Genomic DNA, 22441 nt, shown 5'->3' on the forward strand with positions numbered 1-22441 from the left:
CTGACCTAAACAGAAAGAGAGAGAAAGAGAGTGTAGCCTGGATTATCCAGGTGGGCCCAAAGAGAGAGTCAAGGAGGACCAGAGGGATGGCGGCATAAGGACTTAGCCCCATTTTGTTGGCTTTCAAGAAGTCAAGAAAAGCAGGCAGCCTCAGCCTTCAAAGCTAGAAAAGGCAAGGAAATGAATTCTCCCTTACAGCACCCAGAGTGAACACAGCCCTGCCACTTTTGATTTTAGCTCAGTGAGACTCATTTCTGACATCCATAACTGTAAGATAATAAATTTGTATTGTTTCAGACACTGAATTTGTGGAAATTTGTTACAGCAGCAATAGGAAATGAACACACTAGGAAATGAGTAATCTACAAAGTGATCCATAATGTCAGTCCCAAATGTATTACAAATATATCTCAACCATGTTCTCTAGTCACATCCTCTTGTATTTTTATGGAGAGATGGACTTTCCAGTGTTATCAAAAGTAAAATAATTTAGGGGCGCCTGGGTGGCTCAGATGGTTAAGCGTCTACCTTCGGCTCAGGTCATGATCCTAGGGTCCTGGGATCGAGCCCCGCATCGGGCTCCCTGCTTGGCGGGGAGCCTGCTTCTCCCTCTCCCTCTACTGTTCCCCCTACTTGTGCTCTCTTGCTCTCTCAGTCAAATAAATAAAATCTTAAAAAAAAAAAGTAAAATAATTTAGAATGGAATATTACTTAGCCATAAAGAATGAATTCTTGCCATTTGCAACCTCATGGATGGAGCTAGAGAGTATGATGCTAAGTAAGTCAGAGAAAGACAAATACCACATGATTTCACTCATATGTAGAATTTAAGAAGTAAAACAAAGAGGAAAAAAAGAGAAGCAAACCAAGAAACAGACTTTTTTTTTTTTAAAGATTTATTTATTTATTTATTTGACAGAGAGACACAGCGAGAGCAGGAACACAAGCAGGGGGAGTGGGAGAGGGAGAAGCAGGCTTCCCGCGGAGCAAGGAGCCCGATGCGGGGCCCGATCCCAGGACCCTGGGATCATGACCTGAGCCGAAGGCAGCCGCTTAACCGACTGAGCCACCCAGGCGCCCAAGAAACAGACTCTTAACTATAGAGAACAAACTGATGGTTACCAGAAGGGAGGTGTGGGGGGAATGGGTTAAACAGGTGATGGGGATTAAGGAGTGCATTTGTGATGAGCACCAGGTGTTGTATGGAAGTGCTGAATCACTATATTGTATACCTGAAACTAATACTACACAGTATGTTAATTCAAATTCAAATAAAGACTTAAAAAAAGGGTGAAATCAACAGGCACTAGTGGCCATTTATGGAATAGTCCAGTCACACACTATTTTAAGAATTTCTAACTGAACAGGTCTCTACTGCACTCACCAAGAATACTCCTACTCTGGGGATGACAAAGACCAGCTACACTTCTCCCTCCTTCCTAATCACTTCACTCCTTGAGGCTCTCCTGCATAATAATGATGAGATGATATCTTGAGCGCAAGTCATCATAAGAGAAGTCCCACAGAGAGTCTTTCAATTTGGACTATGGCTAGAAGGTAGGGAACATTGGGAAATTCCTACGCAAAAATTCAAAGTTTGTTCTGGGAATTACTCCACGTCCTTTCTACCACTGAAGGGTCACCTTTGCCTTGCTCTAATCCAAACATCTGGCTCTAGGTAGTAACAAAGTTATTCTGGAGGCCAGCACAGGGTGGACATCCCTTAGTTACAACTTCCAATCTTCTTTAAAAACACCCTGCTCTTTCAAGATTTTATTTACTTACTTGTCAGAGAGCAAGAGAGAGAGCACAAGCAGGGTGAACGGCAGGCAGAGGGTGAGGCAGGCTCCCCACTGAGCAGGGAGCCCAACACGGGACTCGATCCCAGGACACTGGGATCATGAGCCAAAGGCAGACGCTTAACCGACAAAGCCACCCAGGCGTCCCAACACCCTGCTCTTTCTTCGTCTTTTTTTTTTTTTAAGATTTTATTTATTTATTTGAGAGAGAGAATGAGAGAGAGAGCATGAGAGGGGGGAGGGTCAGAGGGAGAGGCAGACTTCCCGCTGAGCAGGGAGCCCGACGTGGGACTCGATCCCGGGACTCCAGGATCATGACCTGAGCCGAAGGCAGTTGCCCAACCAATTGAGCCACCCAGGCACCTTCCTTTGTCTTTCATATTCATGGTTCACTTCAAACCCTATCTCCTATGTATATCTTTCTTTTTACAATTTTTTTTTAAAGTAGGCTCCATGCCCAACATGGGGCTTGAACTCATGACCCAGAGATCAAGAGCTGCATGTTCTACATACTGAGCCAGCCAGGTGCCCCTCCTACACACCTCTTTAATTCCTTACTCCTCCCTACCCACATCTTCCAAACCTTGTCCAATATCTTAGAAAAAAGTTTTCTTTTTCTTTAGCAGTAAAAATAAAAACAAATCATCCCTTAATAATTAGGGAATGTAATAGTGGTACACATGAACCCAGGAATTAGTGCTTTAATAATATCCAGTGGTTCCTTCATTATCTCCTCTACTTGTATTAGCTTTCCCTCAGTATTTGTTATTTTATTCCTTTTTAAATAAATAATGTACATGTACCTCTAGCAATTCATATACTAAATATTAGCAAATTTAATTTCTTTCCTTTTATTATTTTATTTTATTTTCCATCATGATAAGTGTACTCTTTAATCCCCGTCACCTCTTTCACCCATCCCTCCCTCCCACGTCCCCTTTGGTAACCATCAGTTTGTTCTCTATCGTTAAGAGTCCGCTTCTTGGTTTCTCTTTTTTCCCCTTTGCTCGTTTGTTGTTTCTTAAATTCCACACATGAATGAGTTCGTATGGTATTTGTCTTTCTCTGACTTATTTTGCTTAGCATTATATGCTCTAGCTTTATTCATGGTGTTGTAAGTGGCAAAATTTCATTCTTTATGGTTGAATAATATTCCACCATTATTTCATTCTTAATTATTAGTATTAAAACTTGTTTATATCTAATTTTCATTGAAATATACTGCATTTGGACTACACTGGAGCTGCATATGGTCTTGGAATCCACAAGATAATTTAAGAGTGGTGTGCCTGCCTAATTCAGAAATGCTATTAAAAAAAAAGGGTTAAAATCCCTAGCAAGCTCTCAGCAGCTAAACCTTTCCACCAGCCTATGACCACCTGTCTCTTTCTGCCTAGTCTCTTACTCACCAAAGCCCCAACACCTTAATGTGGCTCAGAACTGAGGGATGTCAAACAAGAGTCTTGGACTGCCTTAGCATGCAGTGATAGTCAAAGGTAATGGACAATAAAATTAAACCACGTTGGCCATTTTATGTCATGGTAGTATAAACATCAATTCTATCAAAAATACTCTCTATGTGATTTAGAAACAGACCTTAGCACCATACCCATTTCTAAGTTGATGATGGTCTATATCTGACCAGGAGGCACGGACCCTTCTGGATAGGGAACTATTACACGTGGCCAAAGCAGGACCCAAAAGACTATCCAACATATCCAGCCGGACTGGGATTCCCATAGCAGTATTGAGAAGTGATTCCAGAACTAGCTCAGGCGTTAAAATCAGTGGTGGAGGCTCAAATACACTCACAAATGTCTGGGCAACATACAATCTAGAACCACAGAATCAGAATTCAAGGGGGCTGGGCCTCAGAGTCCTTTTTTTTTTGGTGCAAAAAGGTGGTTTTATTTAAAGCCCGGGGACAGGACCCGTGGGCAGAAGGAGCTGCACTGGGGTTATGAGGAGCGGCCCGTTATATACTTTCAGGTTGGGAGGGGTTAAGGATAGTGCAAGCCTCCCAGGTATTTTGGAAACAAGGTTTCCAGGATCCTGAGGGGGCTAGCTATTGATGGGAAAGGTCATTTTTACTATTTAGTAGAAACTCAGTCATGAGACCCTTCAGATGTATGTTGGTGGGTCATATGCTTGGGGGAGGATCGCTAACATGTATCTTGGGGAGTAGAGCTAAAGGAAGTTTCCAAAGGAATTTTTATATGTTAAAGTAGACTTACAGGATCCTGGGGAGGGGAGGTCAGGTAGGATTGTCTTTTGCCCTTAGCAAAGTATTAACACTGAGGCAGTTGAGTCCCTAGAGGAATCTCACTCTGCCTGTTTCCAGGGCTTGTCAATGGGCTGTAGGTAGTAAGGAAATTTAATAATTTCTCTTCTGCCTTTGTTTCCCACATCATTCCCCCTTGAACAATTTTGACCCCTAAATCTTTTAAGGTTGCTGAGGGTGGAAGGTCTCATCTTGTAACTTCTTCCTGCTGAATAGGGGCATAGAGATGTCCCTACCTATGGGTCAACGCTGGTCAGTTGGGGCTTATACAGATATAGGAGTTACAAAAGGCAGAGGCAGCTGAACCCAAGGGAGACTGCACGTGTGGATCTTCCCAAGTGGAAGAGTCCATATTTTTTAAAAAGGAAACTGAAGCAGACAGCAAGTGGGCATGTGGCAGCCACTGATTTGGAGAACCCACTGATGGTGCTGTGGATTCGGAGAGGGACCATCAGCAGTAGCCAAGGCTTTTGCTTCCTCCTTCTTTCCTTTTATCCTAAAGTTTTATTTATTTGAGAGAGAGAGAAAGTGCGCATGGGGCCGGGGGGCGGGGGAGCAGAGGGAGAGAAATAATCTCAAGTAGATTCCCCACTGAGCATGGAGCCTGATGCAGGGCTGGATCTCATCACCCTGAGATCATGACCTGAGCCGAAATTGTGCTGGACGCTTAACCAACTGAGTCACTCAGGCGCCCCTCTATTTTTAAGTTTTATTTAAGTAATCTCTACACCCAACGTGGGGCTGGAACTTAAAACCCTGAGATCAAGAGTCTCATGCTCTTCGACTGAGCCAGCCAGGCGCCCCTATCCTGCAGTTCCTTAAGGGAGGGGAAGAGAAGTCACAGAAAATAGCAGCTTTACACTGGTTTGAAAGGCAAGCAACATATTAAAAGAAAACTGTGTAGATGACACAAGCACCAGAGTGAGGTGATCTCTGGTTCTGTCTGCATTTTTTTCTTTTTTAAAGATTTTATTTATTTGACACACAGAGAGAGAGACAGCGAGAGCAGGAACACAAGCAGGGGGAGTGGGAGAGGGAGAAGCAGGCTTCCCGCTGAGCAGGGAGCCCGATGTGGGACTCGATCCCAACCTGAGCCGAAGGCAGACGCTTAACGACTGAGCCACCCAGGCGCCCTGCATTTTTTTCTTTAAGCAATCCAAATCAGCCCTCTTGAGTGCAGACAAAGGACCTGAGAGTCAAAAGACTTAGGTTCAACCATCACGTTTATCATTTACTAGCTGTATAACCATGAACAAGTCAGAAATACAAAGACAGAAATAAAAGTGATGTAATGATTATAAAAGTATCCAAAAGTCATAATGCTACACACAAGTAAATTAAGATAGGGGAAGTCAGCCATCTCCTCAATCCCCATGCCTCTACCTCTCTAATGATATACTTCCCTTTTCTGCTTTACCATCATTTAAAATTTGAATCATCTGTATTTATCACTCTTCTTTATCGTTGTATCATGGCTCCAACCTTTTCTACAAGGCCTTATCACGAGATTCCATCTACAATGATCTTTCCCTTCACTTCAAAATTCCTTTTGATTTTTATTATTTACTATTGTTCTCTAATCACTGCATCTATAGCAGGTGTTTCCCCCAACTAAAGCGTAAGCTCTTCCAACATCATCTCACAGTCCTTCATTCAACAACAAATCACCTACCATGTGTCATGCACTGTTCTAGGCACTTGGGAGTGAACAAAAAGACAAAATCCCTGTCTCTGTGTAGCTTATTTTACAGCAGTAGGGGATGATACGTATATCGTAGGAAGAATCAGTTTCTACTCAGTAGAGATACTTGAAGAGGTGAAAACAGGCCTGGCATAAAAAGGAGTTTGCCTGTAAAGTGGAAATTCCAGTGGGAGTGGAAGCAGGGAATAAGCAATTCTAGCTAGAACAGGGTAAAGTGGATGAGAGTGGGGATGGACTGACTGGAAATGCAGGGTGGGAGGGATGGGGTGGAAAGACAGCCAAAAAAACAAGAAACATAAATATGTAAAAAAGTATGTTAGGAGGTAAGTGCTAGGTGAAAAAGAAAACAGCAGGTGCGAGGGCTACTATTTGAGACAGCAGGTTGGTGTTTGTTAGGTTAGGGTTCAAACCATTTTAAATTTCTACCACTAATCTACCTTTGATGCACAAACACACCCATATTCACATACACAAAACTTCCTCTAAATCAACAGAGACAAAAAAAACAAGAAGAGAAAATCAGTAAGTGTCCAAACACATCTTGAAATGAATTCAAACCACAGTCAACTAAATCAAGTTGGTAGCTACAAGGTAGCTTTGCTTTAGAAATCTAGCCTTACCCACAATCTGGACAGTCTAGTTCAGAGCAGCTAGGTGAACTTTAGCCTAGATCAACTGTGCCAGCAAAAGAGAGAAACCTTTGTCCTACTTCTTAATCATCTTGATAATTTAACTCAAGAAGATACTTACAAAACCTGTAACAGTGGAGAGAGCTAGATTATGCTGACACAAATTTCAAATATGAAAATGTTACTTTGGTTGTAACAATCAACAATTTTTCTCAATATCCAACTTTGGGGGAAGAGATAGGATTAAGGAAGTGAGTCAAACTTAAGTATATATCACTTACTACGGTATTTGCCTCTAATTCATTTCCTGTGAAATTATTTTACCACTTACATATTAGAAATTTAGATTTAGGAGTGGTAATTAAACAAGATATCTTGGCCAAGTTGTGACTGTCATTTGAAAGTCATATTCAGAATTATAGCATTTGTGGGGGAGGAATGGGTTTGAACTTTGAAGATAACAAGTTTCAAGAAAATTTACCCATCCACCAGTAAATGTCATAATCTCATTAAACACTGGCCTTCACCCAGACTTTCAGGGTGAAAGACCAACATGTTGAATCTAAATGGCAATCCAGGTGTGCAGGTAATTTTGAATTCACTTTCTAAACATGTTTTCAAAATTCATAAACTGTTATTCCAAGGGACAATAACTATAAACCACATTTTCTTATTGGTGAAAACGGTGCAATATATATACATTTACATGTATATATATTTCTATATGAAAAATATAGAAAAGCTAAGCTTGTTATTACACATATAAAATGTAAAAATTATTTAAAAAATTCTCAGATATATAGAATCAGTTCTTCAGGGCTGGAAAGAGTTAATAGCAGCATGTACTGAGCATTTAGTCCATAACAAATTGCTTTAAACTTAGGATAACTGCTTTGAAGTTCACAAAGCTATTTCACAAAGGAGAAAACAGAAGAAATTAATTGTCCAAGGTCACTGAAGAGTAAAAAGTGGAGCCAGATTCAAGCCCCAAAGTCAGACCCCAAATTTAATGCTTTGAATTGCTCTTTCAGGCTATTTCTTGTATCTAAGAAAAATCCAAAATCTCATTCATTTTACAGATGAGGAAAATAAAGGTCAGTTAGACTAAGGTATTTGTCCAGTTACACAGCTAGTGACCACAAACCACATGACCTGACTACCAGCTCAGCGTTAAACCAGCTGCTAATCCGTAAGAAGTACCTTAAAACCAATGCATAGGAAAGTTCAAATATATATATTTGATTTTTATAAAGCCTTAAACCATAAATGTGGAAAACAGAAAACAAAACCATAAGGTAAATTGACCAACTGCTAACAGTTACTATATGTGACTAGTAAGTGAACGGGTGATTTTTTTCTTAACCCTTCCCCAGTCTTTACATTTCAATTTTTTGTAATATTATGATTGGTATACACACACACCGCAGTCCCGTGGAAACCAAAGACATTGGTCGAGATTCAGAAAAAGTCTAAATCCAAAATTAATCCCTTAAAGCAGACTCCAGCTACCAGCTCTCTCTTTCAGGAGAAAGACATATTACAAATTAAAATTCTAATTAGCAGCCGGTATTAAGTGTAACATGCAATAAAACGTGACATTTCACCTTACAGGTTTGAGATGGGAGGAAAATGCATAATCACCCACTTAACAGCTAATGCAAACTTAACCGGGTACCGTCAGAAACAAAATTAGTTTTTAAAATTATTTAACATTTTATCCCTTAAGGTACAGGTATTTGCTTGTCTTTTTTTCTATCACCCTGCCCCCAGTGTGTCCACAGACAAGACAAGCGGTATTTGTGTATTTAAAAAAAAAAAAATTCTTCTAGCAGGTTGCAGAACTTCCCCTTGAAATTTAACATACTATACATTCACACTGGGATCACTGGAACTGCAACAGTCGAGCTCCTTATTGAAATGTGGTTAACAGGTTACAAAAATGGTTTTGAGGGAAAGGAACTGGGAGCAGCAGTAATTCGCAAGGCTGGTTCATTCCACCTAAGAAGCTTTCAAGACAGCTCTTGTTACGAGTAAGGTGCTGTGGAGCCACAAAGATGGGAAAGACTGGAGTGTCCCAGTCCTTCTGAACTCCTGATCTAGTAGGGACAGGACCGAAGCCATCACAGAAGAAAGTAAGAGGAGCGTGATGCCAGAAGTGCGACGAGAAGACTTGCGGAAGGTGCTAGACCCGGTGAACAGGCCTCAGAAAGGTTAAGGGTTAAGGAGCCTAAAATCGCTGCAGGACTCCGGAGCAGTGAGAGAGGAAGTGTCGGTCTGCGCAAGGACACAGGAGACTGGGTCCAAGGGGCGCATCCTTTCCCCCATTAAGGGCTGAGTTTTCCAGCGGGGGGGGGGAAGCGACAGGGAAAGGGAGACGCGGCTCCGGGGTTACCTCAGGCTTCGCAAAAGTTCTGCCTGGGGCTGCGGGGCGCTCCCAGCCAGGCCTCACCTGGGCAGCGGAGCATCCTGGAGGCAGTGGCGCGACTGAGACTCCCTATCGCCCGGGAAGCCACCATCTTGAGCTGAAAAGGACGAAAGTGCAAAGCGCTCCGATGAGGGCTGCCAAGCGGAGGACTTTTCTGCCTCAGCCTTGCCCCCAGTTAGGCGCCCGACGTATTGCCTGACTAAAACTCCCGGTGCCGAGTTGCCGCTGCCTCCTTGCCCTGCCGTTCGCTTCCGGATAACGGGGCCAAAAGGTCGCTTTCTCCGTTGAACGAAAGGAGGCCCATAGAGGAGGAGGCGAAGTGCCTGGTTTTCCAGGCAGGCGGCCCGTGGGCAGCCTGCGGAGTTCGGGGGCGGGAGTGAAAGGGGTCCTTTGGCGCAGGACCCGCTCCTTGTCACGTCTAGTCCCGGCGCTTGAGTCCAAACCTTCCGTGTCCGCCGCGGGAGTTCGAGTAGAACAGACCTAAGGTGAGATGGAGCGTGCGTTTGGCTTTCCGTCTGGCCTTTCCCCGCAGCGACAGCCGCAGTTCCTTTCCGATCTCCTGCGCCAGTGCCCGCGGCCACCTCCCTTCCCCCCGGGGAGTGGAGTTCCAGGGAGCGGGAAGAGGCCCCGTCGGACAGGGTCTCCAGGACCAATGCACTTAGAGTGGTAACATGGACAAACCTTATGTGTGTAGCTCTGAGCAGCAGTCTCACCGTGTCTTTTAATTTATCACCTCAAGTTAACGAACTGTTTGTGTGTGTGTCGGCATAAAGCGCTAGGCTGTATTGCCCCGTGTGTTTTTGTTTCACCCGTTTTGCTTGTGTGGGAAGTTGGGATGACCCCATTCCTGCTACCGGGCTGGGACTCGGTCACGTGACCCTTTCGGGCCTGGCGTGTGGGAGGAGTCGAGATACTTGGAGACTTAATGTTCCCGAGGATTTTTTAATCTGGAAGGGATCTGCCGATCATCTGGTCGTTCATCCCTTTCACTTTATAGGTGAAGCCCATGAATCAGCGTGAGTGGGCTTATCTGTGGCCACAAGGTGGTGGAAATAGGACTAGAGCCTACGTCTATTAACTTCTAATCACGAGCTCTGCATTGCATAATAGCTGGTTTTGTGTTGATGAGAGGGGGGAGGGTCAGAGGGAGAAGCGGACTTTATTTATGAGAGAGAGAGAACGTGAGCATGGGGGCAGAGGGAGAGGGAGAAAGCAGTCTCCATGGGGAGCTCCTGGGATCATGACCTGAACCTAAGGCAGACGCTTAACTGAGCCACCCAGGTGCCCCTCCCTTTTGCTTTCATTACTTGCCCAGCCCCTTCTTCCTTTCCCTTACTCCCAGGTGCCCGCAACTTTATGCATCTTTCCATAGTTCCACAAACAACTCCAGCCTACTCTGCTCCAGTTTCCATGCTTCTTAAATCCTTGAGTCAAAAAGGTCTATTTCCTAAAGCTTAGAGCAAATAACAATAAAGGTCAACCCTCCCATAGGGTAGTTTGCTTAGTCTTTCTTTTGAAACGTATTTTTAATCAATTATTGAACTAATAATATTAATTTTCAGAAACTACAGAGAAAATAAATACACCTGTAGTTCCACCACCCAGAGATAACTACTATTAACATTTTGCTTAAAAAAACAACATAAACCAAAACTATGTATTTTTCTGGACATTTTTTATGCACTTGTATATTCTTATATATTTAAATATTAATATATGTAGATTTTAAATGAGACTAGAGTTATACTGTGCATGAAAAATAAAATGTTCGGGGCTCCTGGGTGGCTCAGCAGTTAAGCGTCTGCCTTCGGCTCAGGTTATAATCCCAGAGTCCTGGGATTGAGCCCCGCGTTGGGCTCCTTGCTCAGTGGGAGGCTTGCTTGTGTTCCCGCTCTCGCTGTGTCTCTCTCTGTCAAATAAATAAAATCTACAAAATTTTTTTGAGAAGATAGAAGAATATAAAATGAAAGCTCTTTATTCCTTCCATATATAGACTCTTAGCTTTATGGACTTTGTTTTTCTTTCTGTCATAAAAATGGTGTCTTATTGTACATATTGTTCTGCAGTTTCTTTTTTCATTTAATATATATTGTGGACATCTTTCTGTGTTAGTATATACATGTATATCATGTTTTTTATTTTTCTTTCCAAACTGCTGCAGTGTTCCATGGTATGTTTGTACAATAATTTATTTCCTACCGATGGGCATTTAGATTAGTTCCAGTGTCCAGTGTGCTACAGTGAACATCTTGAATATTTCTATAGGCCAGAGATCTATGTATGCTACACGTACATCTTGAGTATTTCTATAGGTTAAAGAACAATTATAGGAATTATTGGGCTTAGAAATTCACAATTTAAATTTTGTTAGATAATTAAAAATTGCCTTCCAAAACCTTAGCAGTTTATGCTTTTATCAACTGTATATGGAAGTGCCTAAATCCATTCTTACTAGAATTATGTGTTAACAGTGTTAATTTTTTGCCAATTTTACAACCCCACAATGATACCTTGTTTTAATTTAAAAAATATTTTTATTGTTAGGTTGAACATTTAAAATTTTGTTTGACATTTTTATTTCTGTGAATTACTCTTTTGCTTTTTTTCCTTTAGTCATGTATCAGTAAGGAACCTTTCAGCTGCAGATAACAAAATTCAACTCAAATTGTCTTATTCAAGGGGTTTATTGTCTAACAACTGGAAAGCACAAAGGGAGGATGGGTTTTGGATATGATTCAATTAGGGCTCTGGTTTCCTTTTCGGAAATTCTCGGCTCTGTCCTCTTTTGGGATCGATCAGCTCTGTTCTTAGGCTAGCTTTTTTTTTCATGTTTGCAAACTGTGGTAGCTGTGCCAAGCCTCAGAAGGAAAGATTTATGTTCCAGAATTCCAGGCAGAATACTGACTGGAATGTAAGACTGACTAAATTATTATCCCTAAATCAAGTCAGTATCATTCACCATTGTTTTAGGCCTTGGTTACCTGAACCAATGATCTTGGCAAAGAGAATGAAATTATTCTGATTGGTTTAAACCCTGGAGTTGGGCTGGATTCAATCCCCTGTAAACTACATATTGTAATTGCATAATGGAGTCAAATGGATATTTGGGTGAAAACCACAGATTCCATTATAGATTCTCTTTTTTCTATAATTTGTAATAGTTCTTTATGGGTTATGGATATTAACCCTTTGTTTTATGTGTTACAAATATTCTCTCTGAATCTATATATATATAAAATTAGATTAATCACATCTGGAATTGATTTGTACCTGTATGAGTTATGGACCTAAAGTTTTTTCCAGATGATTAGCCATTTCCCCAACAAATTCAGTGAATAATTCATCTTTTTCCCCACTTATTTGAAATGTTATCTTTTTTTTTGAAACAGAGGGAGAGAATTTTTTTTTTAAAGATTTATTTATTTTAGAGAGAGGGACAGTGGAAGGGGCAGAGAGAGAGTCCTAAGCAGACTCCACCCTGAGTGTGGAGTCCATCCTGTCTCAGGACCCTGAGATCATGACTGGAGCCAAAACCAAGAGTCAGATGCTTAACAGACTATGCCACCCAGGCTCCCTTACTTAAGGGAATTTGTATCTAAGACTGGTGTGGCATCATGTGTAGCTTCTGCAAACAGGGGTGCTTATCTCATGGGCCTGTTTGTGTCTCCCTGGCTAGAGTCTTTTGAATATCCCTAGGCTGGTGAGCCTAGAGTTTGGATTCCTTCATCTCTTTTCAAACCACATATTTGGAAAAATGTGATTTTTTTTTTTTTTTGAAGTCATAGGGCATCCTCTTTTCAGTCTGTAAAGACCCAAGAGAAGTTAAACAAGGCTTTTATATTACCTATTTTTTTTTTAAGATTCCATTCATTTTTTTGGGAGAGAGTGAGAGGGAGAAGCAACTCCCTGCTGAGCAGAGAGCTGAGGTGGAGCTTGATCCCATGACCCTGAGATCACGAACTGAACCGAAAGCAGACGCCCAACCCACTGAGCCACCCAGGCGCCCCTTATATTATCTATCTTTTTAAGGCTTTTATATTATCTGTTATATTTGTGTAACAAATTACCCCAAAATTTAGCAGATCAAAACAATAAAAATGTATTATATCATTCAGCTTCTGGGGGTGACTTAGCTGGGTTGTTCTGACTTTATTTCTCATAAGGTTGCAGTCAGAATGTTGGCCAGGGCAGTCATCATCTGAGACCTTGCCTGTGCTTGAGGATCCACTTCCAAGTTCAGGTGGCTGTTAGCATGAGGTGGTAGTTCCTCACCATGTGAGTCACTTCATAGGGCTGTTCAAGATGTGCCAGCTGGCTTCCCCCAGAATGAGTGCGTGATTGGAGAGAAAGAACAAGAGCAAAGCTGCAGTATTATTCCTTATACCTTAATCTCAGAAGTGACATACCATCACTTCTGATATATTCTTTTTTTTTTTTTTAAGATTTTATTTATTTGAGTGAGAAGAGAGAGCACGCACAGAGGGAGAGTGAGAGGGAAAAGCAGACTCCCGCTGAGCAGACAGCCCAGTGTGGGGCTTGATCACAGGACCCTGAGACCATGACCTGAGCCGAAGGCAGACGCTTAACCAGCTGAGCCACCCAGGCACCCCTATTCTTTTGTTTACACAGACTAACTGTGGCACATTGTTGGGGGTGACTATACAAGGGTATAAATATAAATAAATAAAGGTGGAGATTATTGGGAGCCATCTTGGAGGCTGGCTACCACCGCCTTCATAGGCAAATTTCACCAGCTTATTCTTACCTTTTTTTTTTTTTAAGTTAAAACGTATCTCAATATTGAGAAACTATAAAAGATGGACAATGACCAGTCTTCCTTACACCCCGTCCTCTAGTTACTCAGTTTCCTTTCTTTTTAATGTCTTATTTCTACCTCAGGGATATTTTATATAGATACAAGGAAATATATATATCATTTTTCTTCTTTTTGACATGAACAGTAGTAGCTGTACGCAATTTTACACCTAGCTTTTTTCACTTAATACAGGTTAACAGTGGTCCCATATTGGTATATAACCATTTCCTATCTTTCATAGCTGCATAATACTTCTTTGGGTGGTTGTAGTGTGGTTTACTTAATCAATTCCCTATTTTTGGTTCTTCTGGTATTTTACAAACAGTGGTGACATGCATGTCCCATGTGCGTTAGTAACATCCTGGAAGTAGAAGTGGAATTGCTGGATCAATGCAGTTACAGTTTTGACAGTTAATTGGCAAATTGCCCTCCATAGGGATTGCCCCAGGTTGGCCTCTCAGCAGCAGTATCTTTGTGCATACTCCTAGCACACAGAATATGTCAAACCTTCCAGTCTTTGCCAGTGTCAGGGGTCAAATATTGTATCTCTGTGTGTGGTTTCTATTTACATTTCTTTTAGGAATGCGATTGAACTTCTTTTCATATATCTAAGAGCCATATGTTATTTCCATTTCTGTGAATGGTGTGTTCATGTCCTTTGCCCATTTTTTTTCTTACTGATCTGTAGGAATTTTTTAAGAATTTAGGGGAGCAGCTAATATATTTTAAATCTTTTTTAATATGTAGGGTTTGAATATTTTTTAAATTATTTTGAAACAGTAGCAAACTTTTTAAAAAGTAGCAAGTGAGGGGGGCCTGGGTGGCTCAATCAGTTAAGCAACCAACTCTTGGTTTCAGCTCAGGTCATGATCTTGGGATTGTGAGATTGAGCCCCCCATCAGGCTCTGTGCTCAGTGCAGAGTCTGTTTCAGATTTTCTCTCCCACTCCCTCTCCCTTCAGCTCACACCCTTTCTCTCTCTTAAATAAAATCTTAAAAAAAAAAAAAATAGCAAGTGCAATACACAAACATTTTTTTCTTAGAGCATTTGGAAGTAAGTTGCTAACAGGACACTACACCACCCCTGAATGCTCTACTGTAGTTCACCCACATATGAACATGCACAAGGCACTAATCACAATACAGCTTTCAAAGTCAGCAAATTAACATTGGTGGCTTCATGGTCATGTCCAGCAACCTCTCGACTCCTTTGGCCCTAGAGAAGGACATAAACTCTGGAGCTAGACTGCCTGGCTTCAGATCCCAACTCTCTGCCTCTTATTAGCTGTGGCTCTTTGGGCAAGTCACTCAATCCCTGTATGCTTCAGTTTTCTCATCTTTTATAAAGAGTGTAATGATAATGCTTAAAATTGTCATTTGCATGCTATGAAAGCCATGTCAGTGTAGCTCTGAGAATATTATTAGAGGAAGGATAGTTGGTAATACATTAAATTTTACAGTACTTTATAGTTACCATGGATAAGATTATCAGAGATCATAGACTATTAAGCCACAAATTGTTCAAATAAACCAGGATATATTTTTGTTCTCTTTTCAGATTTCAGAATGACTTCCATCTTGACTTACACGTTTAAAAATCTTCCCAGTACATCAAAATGGGCCCTCCAATGTAAGTTTAATTTCTTTTTTTAAGATGAAATTTAGATTTATAAGCATCTTACACAGGCATTGAGTTGTACTGCTTTTTGTAAACAATTTATTTTATCTTCTAGCTCTAAGACCTCTGAGCTGTTCCTCCCAGCTACGAGCTGCCCCAGGTACAGTAATTTATAAAATAAACATTTCTGGTTTAAATGTTGGATTCTAGATCTGTGAATTCTGAATAAAAACCAAGACTAATTTGCAAAGTCTTCCTTTTTTATGAGCAACAGGAACATCATTATTGCCTTCAAATTAAAACAATATGGGGCTAACCAGTCATGATGTTGCATGGTGTAGGGTTGACAGGAGGCTGCTGCTGGAGTCATGGCGGGTCCATGAACCCTGCTGGTCAGTTTACTCGTCTGTCAGGCCAGGAGATGACCGTACAGACATTCTTGAGGCAAAGTCAGATTTTTAAATTTGTAATCACTGATAGCCTTCTCTGTTAATGAACATATACAAGAGGACCCATTCCTGAAACATGGGTGACTGGGGAACTAGTAAATAAAAGAATGTTGTTGGGAACACCTGGGTGGCTCTGTCAGTTAAGCCTCTGCCTTCGGCTCACTTGGTCACTTTACTTCCCTGTGCTTTAATTTCTTTGTCTAAAAAAGAATAATAATTCTAGGCTTGTTAGCCTCAAGTTATGAAGATATCTCAAAGTACTTTGAAAACTAAACCCAATATGAGTGTAAGATGATATTTTTATATTTTACATAGATTGTCAGAGGTCTATTGCCTAATTCCACCTAGCTTAGTTTCATGTTGTCATGTAACAATTATATTTCTTCTAGCCTCTAAATTCTAGCTAGAAAATGGATTTGTCTTAGCTTCATGCAGAATAATTCCTTTTTGTCTCATTTACCTTTTCCCTGATTCAAATGTTTGCCTGCATGCTTTTGCTTTGCAGTCACACAAATGGACCTGATTCTTGACAACTGGGAGGTCAAACTGAATACCAACAGAGGGAAAGCATTTATCTGGCACTTAGAGCATTTTCCTTTATACCATTCTTTAACTGTTTTTCTGTTTCTGTCTCAACTATATTGCAAGCCCTTGTGAGACTGGAGCCTTTTTACATCCCTGGTGTCTAACAGTGAATTGTGTTGGCACTGCTGAAGATCATGTACAAGAAAGCATGTGATAAGACAAAGGAACGTGACCAACTGATTGGTGGAGAGGGAGCAGGCTTATGCTGAACAGGTTTTAGGTTGCAGTAATTTTGTAACATATTTCTCTTGAAGCTCATGTGAATGTCCCTGCTTGACAGAACTCTTAGGATAAAGGATTTAGAGGAATACAGAATTTATTGATGTTTCAGTCTTTAGATGGACTTAAGTGTCTGATGGAAATTTTGACCGATTCAGTGGTTATATCTCTATTAATTATATATCTATGTACGCACACAAACACATATACCCCCACTGGGAGAATACATGACACATATTTTATCTGCTTTGACTCTTAATTGTATGTGTAAAATACAGAATGTGTATCAGCCATAGAATCCTAGGTTTTGGAGTTGGGAGGAGGTCATCTAGTCCAGCAAATAATAAAGTTTTGGCAGAGCAGGGACTAGAACCCAGATATTTTAACTCCCAACTCAGATTCTTACAATACATTGCTATTGGGTGCCCATATGCTGTGGAATACATAAAAAGGAGCCTTGGAGAAAATTCTGATGTGGGTAGGAGCCAGTGTGCACAAGAAACAGAATGAGAGTCCTTTGGGTGACTGATCAGTACATAATGAATAATGAATATTATTTTTAAATGTGGCTTGTAGCATTAGTTTAATTACTTTATGATATGCTAAATTGTTTAACAAATATTTTTAAATGTGGCTTGTAGCATTAATTTAATTACTTTATAATATGCTAAATTGTTTAGAATAGCCAATTTTTGCCCCAGAGGTTGCCACAGAAGTTCAGAGGCGGGAGCTACAGGTAACCAGAGTTATCAGAGAAGCCTTTACTAGGAGCTGGGATGTGAACTAGGCCTTGCAGGATGAGTAAGAATTAGGTTGGCAGAAGAGGCCCCTCAGATGGGAGGGTACATGAAAAAGGCAGCGACGTTGAAATGAGCAGATGAGCAGTGTGAGGGGCTGGGGGCTTGCTCATCTTATTACGTGTTGAGAAGGGGGAAATTCTTTGGGATGGTTAAGGTGGAGCCTAGTAAGCAGGGAATTCATTAGAAGAGTCAGGAATTTGAATTTTATCTGTAAGTGTATAAAAGGGAAATGAGGTCAGTGGAATGACATGATGGCATGTCATCTGACTTCCCCTTACTGCTTTATTCCCTCCAAGGTCAGTCACGAGTAATCTGCAGAATCTTTTAATTCCGTGGCCTCTTTGCATCCTCATTCTCTGTGAGGATTGAAGCATTTCACCACCTTGTGCTCCTTGATACCCTCCTTCTTTTGCTTGTCATGCACTGTTCTCTCCCCTCAGGTTTACCTCCTGGCCTGCATATTCTCTCTGCCTCTGGAATTAAAGCCAAGTGTCTTGAATTGTGAGCAGTGAACCCACTCATGTGGAGGATGAGAGGGCTGGAGTGTACCACAGCTGGGGAGGCGTTAGGAACCAAGCAGCCCTAGGGGCCGGCTACTCTTGTCTTTCTCGTGGGCAGATAGTATGTCGCTTTCCTGGCTTTGCTGCTTCTCTCTCTATGTCCTTCACTCTTTCTGCTGGCCGCTTTGTGCACTCAAGCTTTTTGCTGCCCCATAACTGGCTTACAAGTAACCTTAGTTTACCAGTACCCTGGTTTTTCCTCATGGCATCCTTTCAGCTTCAGCTCATTAGCGTTTTTCTTGATGCTGCTTTGTGTAGATTCCTAAGACAGAGAATCCCACTGGCAGAGCATATCACGTATAGGTAGATGACACGGGTTACTGGTTGGCCATGCTATGGGTTGACTTTTGTGGTCCAGTATGTACCTAGAATCTGATGAGCTTTGGCTGTGGGCTTAGGGACGTGGTGTCTGTGGCTGCCCCTTTGGCAGGGACTCTGAGCAGGGCCGCTGCCTTTAGCGGGGGCAGTGGGTGAGCGGGCACTATAAAATCTCTGTTTTTCTTCTTCATTCTAAACTGCAACTATCTCCTCGCTCCCTTGTCTGTACCTCCCTTCTCTTCAGAGCTTTACCTGTCCAATGGACATACCTACCTGGGTATCTCTCCGTCACTTCAAAGTTAGCATATTTGTAAGTGAAGTCCTCTTTCTTCCCAGACTAGTTCTTACTCTGTGTAGAATGGTTAGGTTTTCTTAATCTCTAAAGCTGCCTTTATAATCTTGTTTTTCTTCCTTTCCATATCTGGTTGGTCACCAGGGTACCGCGTCTTCCTTTATAAAATCCCTTGTATTGGTCCGCTCCTTTCCATTCACACATTGATGCTACCTTTATCCTGGCTTTTAGCACCACATGCTTGGGTTTGCCACAGCCTCCTTGCTTATCCTCCTGAGCCTTTATGTTCTTCACCAGAACATCTCCATTACAGCTGCCAGGGAAATCTTTGTATCCCATTTTGTCATGACTCCTGTCTTTTTTTTTTTATTATTTTTTATTGTTATGTTAATCACCATACATTACATCATTAGTTTGTGATGTAGTGTTCCATGATTCATTGTTTGTGCATAACACCCAGTGCTCCATGCAGAACGTGCCCTCTTTAATACGCATCCCCAGGCTAACCCATCCTCCCACCCCCCTCCCCTCTAGAACCCTCAGTTTGTTTTTCAGAGTCCATAGTCTCCTGGTTCGTCTCCCCCTCTGATTTCCCCCCCTTCATTCTTCCCCTCCTGTTGTCTTCTTCTTTTTTTTTTCTTAACATATATTGCATTATTTGTTTCAGAGGTACAGATCTGTGATTCAACAGTCTTGCACAGTTCACAGCACTCACCATAGCACATACCCTACCCAATGTCTATCACCCAGCCACCCCATCCCTCCCACTCCAGCAACCCTCAGTTTGTTTCCTGAGATTAAGAATTCCTCATATCAGTGAGGTCATATGATACATGTCTTTCTCTGATTGACATTTCACTCAGCATAACACCCTCCAGTTCCATCCACGTCGTTGCAAATGGCAAGATCTCATTCCTTTTGATGGCTGCATAATATTCCATTGTGTGTATATACCACATCTTTTTAAATTTTTTATTATGTTAATCATATATTACATAATTTGTTTTGGTGTAGTGTTCCATGATTCATTGTTTGTTCATAACACCCAGTGCTCCATGCAGAACGTGCCCTCTTTAATACCCATCACCAGGCTAACCCATCCCCCCACCCTCCTCCCCTCTAGAAACCTCAGTTTGTTTTTCAGAGTCCATCATCTCTCCTGGTTCGTCTCCCCCTCTGACTTACTCCCCTTCATTCTTCCTCTCCTGCTATCTTCTTCTTTTTCTTTTTTCTTAAAATATTGCGTTATTTGTTTCAGATCTGTGATTCAACAGTCTTACACAATTCACAGCGCTCACCGTAGCACATATCTTCCCCAGTGTCTATCACCCAGCCACCCCATCCCTCCCACCCCCGACCACTCCAGCAACCCTCAGTTTGTTCCTGAGATTAAGAATTCCTCATATCAGTGAGGTCATATGATACATGTCTTTGTCTGATTGACTTATTTCACTCAGCATAACACCCTCCAGTTCCATCCACGTCGTTGCAAATGGCAAGATCTCATTCCTTTTGATGGCTGCATAATATTCCATTGTGTATATATACCACATCTTCTTTATCCATTCATCTATGACACCTACCTTTGACTGTTACTTTCTTCAAGTCGATTGGGGATATTTATCATAAATAGTTCTTTATGATACTAGTAGGTGTGGTAAGGTCAGAAAAGTATACACAAGTTGTGCATGTACCTGCATTAAAAGAAAAAAGTTTGAAAGTATATACACCAAATTAACAGTATCTAACCCAAAGGAAATAATATGGCAGGGGAGGACATCAAGAGAGAACTTTAGTTTTTACTCTCCATGTTTTAGTATTTTTTTTTGCCACAAGCATATATTCATGTTTTTTAAATTAAAAAATTGAGAAAGTTTGTTCTTTTTTTATTGAAGTATAATTAACACACAGTGTTATTAGTTTCAGATGTACAATGTAATGATTCAACAGTTCTGTACGTTACTGAGTGCTCATCAAGATAAGTGTACTCTTAATCCCTTTCACCTGTTTCACCCCGCCCCATATCCCCTTGGCAACCACTAGTTTGTTCTCTTTAAGAGTCTGGGTTTTCTTGTCTCTTTTTTTTTCGTTGTTCATTTGTTTTGTTTCTTAAATTCCACATATGAGTGAAATCACATGGTATTTGTCTTTCTCTGACTTATTTCACTTAGTATTATACCCTCTAGGTTCATGTTGCAGATGCCAAGATCTCATTTTTTTAATACTCCATTGTGTGTGTGTGTGTGTGTGTGTGTGTGTGTGTGTGTGTGTGTGTATACACACATCTCTATTCATTCATCTATGGGTGGGCACTTGGGTTGCTTCCATATCTTGGCTATTGTAAACACTGCTACAATGAGCATAGGGGTGCATGTTATTTATTTGAATTAGTATTTTCATATTCTTTGGGTAAATATCCAGTAGTGGAATTACTAGATTGTTATGGTATTTTCTGTTTTTTTAATTTTTTGAGGAACCTCCATACTGTCCTCCACAGTGGCTGCACCAATTTGCATTTCCCCCAACAGTGCATAAAGGCTCCTTTTTCTCCACATCCTTTTCAATACTTATTATTTCTTATCTTTTCGATTTTAGCCATTCTTATTGGTATAAGGTGAAATCACATTGTAGTTTTGATTTGCATTTGCCTGTTGATCAGTGGTGTTAGGCATCTCTTCATGTGTCTATTGGCCATTTGTATGTCTTCTTTGGAAAAATGTTCAGGTTCTCTGCCCATTTTTAATCAGATTATTTGGGGGTTTTTTGGTGTTGAGTTGTATAAGTTCTTTATATATTTTGCTTTTTTTTTTTTTTTTTTTGAGAGAGAGTGTAAGTAGAGGGAAGGGGCAAAGGGAGAGGGAAAGACAATCTGAAGCCGACTCCACACTGAACGGGAGGAGCCCAACTTTGGGCTCAATCTCACGACCCCAGGATCATGACCTGAGCTAAAACCAAGCCCCTGCCTTTTTTGTTTTGTTGATGGTTTCCTTTGCTGTGTAAAAGCTTTTTATTTTGATGTAGCCCCATTAGTTTATTTTTGCTTTTGTTTCCCTTGCCTCGGGAGGCATATCTAGAAAGATCCTGGTGTAGCTAATGTTAGAGAAATGACTGCCTTTGCTATCTTCTAGGAGCTTTATGGTTTCAGGTCTCACATTTAGATCTTACAGCCCATTTTGAGTTTATTTTTGTGTATGCTGGAAGAAAGTGGTCCTGTTTCATTCTTTTACATTTAACTGTCCAGTTTTCCCAGCACCATTTGTTGAAGAGAAGATTTTTCCCCGTTGTATATTCTTGCCTCTGTTGTCATAGATTAATTGACCATATAAATGTGGGTTTATTTCTGAGCTCTCTATTCTGTTCCATTGAGCTGAGTCTATTTTTGTGCCAGTCCAATACTGGCACAAAGGTTGCTCTTTTCATGTTAGAAAGTAGACAAATTGAGCCAAACAGAATCAGGAAGCATTCTAGGTTTTTGCAGAATAGCAAGAGTCACCAACCAGATGGCCTTTGTTTCTATGTAATAAGGCGAGAATACTAAGCTGTGTGAAGAGTAAATACCAGCTATTGGGATTTCTTCTTCTTTTTTTAAGATTTATTTTTTAAAGATTTTGTTTATCTATTTGACAGAGTGAGAGAGCGCGCGTGCTCGAGAGAGAGAGAGAGAGAGAGAGAGAGAGAGAGTGCGCGTGCGCGAGCAAGCGCACATGCACAAGCAGGGGGAGCAGCAGAGGGAGAGGGAGAAGCAGGCTCCCCACTGAGGAGGGAGCAGGATGTGGGGCTCCTGGGATCATGACCTGAGCCGAAGGCAGAAGCTTAATCGACTGAACCACCCAGGTGCCCCAGATTTTTATTTTTTTAAGTATTCTCTACACCCAACCTGGGGTTCGAAGTTATAACCCAGAGATCAAGATTCGCATGCTCTGCTGACCGAGCCAGCCAGGTGCCCTTT

At 41.3% G+C, this 22441-nt stretch overlaps 2 protein-coding genes across 3 annotated transcripts in view; one reads left to right on the top strand and one right to left on the bottom strand.

The window, feature by feature from the left end:
- Positions 1 to 8982, bottom strand: part of HADHA (hydroxyacyl-CoA dehydrogenase trifunctional multienzyme complex subunit alpha) — a 49315-nt gene extending 40333 nt beyond the window's left edge. The window contains exon 1 of the mRNA XM_028099387.2: positions 8861 to 8982. Within this exon, the coding sequence (XP_027955188.1) occupies positions 8861 to 8927 (67 nt within the window). The 5' untranslated portion in view covers positions 8928 to 8982. The remainder of the gene's footprint in view (positions 1 to 8860) is intronic.
- Positions 8983 to 9217: 235 nt separating this feature from the next.
- Positions 9218 to 22441, top strand: part of HADHB (hydroxyacyl-CoA dehydrogenase trifunctional multienzyme complex subunit beta) — a 35880-nt gene continuing 22656 nt past the window's right edge. Inside the window, exons 1-3 of one of the 2 annotated variants that reach the window (XM_028099389.2) lie at positions 9218 to 9321; positions 15210 to 15281; positions 15385 to 15429. In XM_028099389.2, coding sequence (XP_027955190.1) covers positions 15218 to 15281; positions 15385 to 15429 — 109 coding nt within the window. In that variant the 5' untranslated portion in view covers positions 9218 to 9321; positions 15210 to 15217. Of the gene's footprint in view, positions 9322 to 9483; positions 9503 to 15209; positions 15282 to 15384; positions 15430 to 22441 lie in introns of those variants that run through there. The other variant, XM_088026358.1, reaches the window with a different exon arrangement.

The sequence above is a fragment of the Eumetopias jubatus genome, unplaced genomic scaffold (assembly GCF_037043125.1).
Source record: "Eumetopias jubatus isolate StellerSeaLion01/CBP00866 unplaced genomic scaffold, mEumJub1_p1.0 scaffold_9, whole genome shotgun sequence".
NCBI lineage: Eukaryota > Metazoa > Chordata > Mammalia > Carnivora > Otariidae > Eumetopias > Eumetopias jubatus.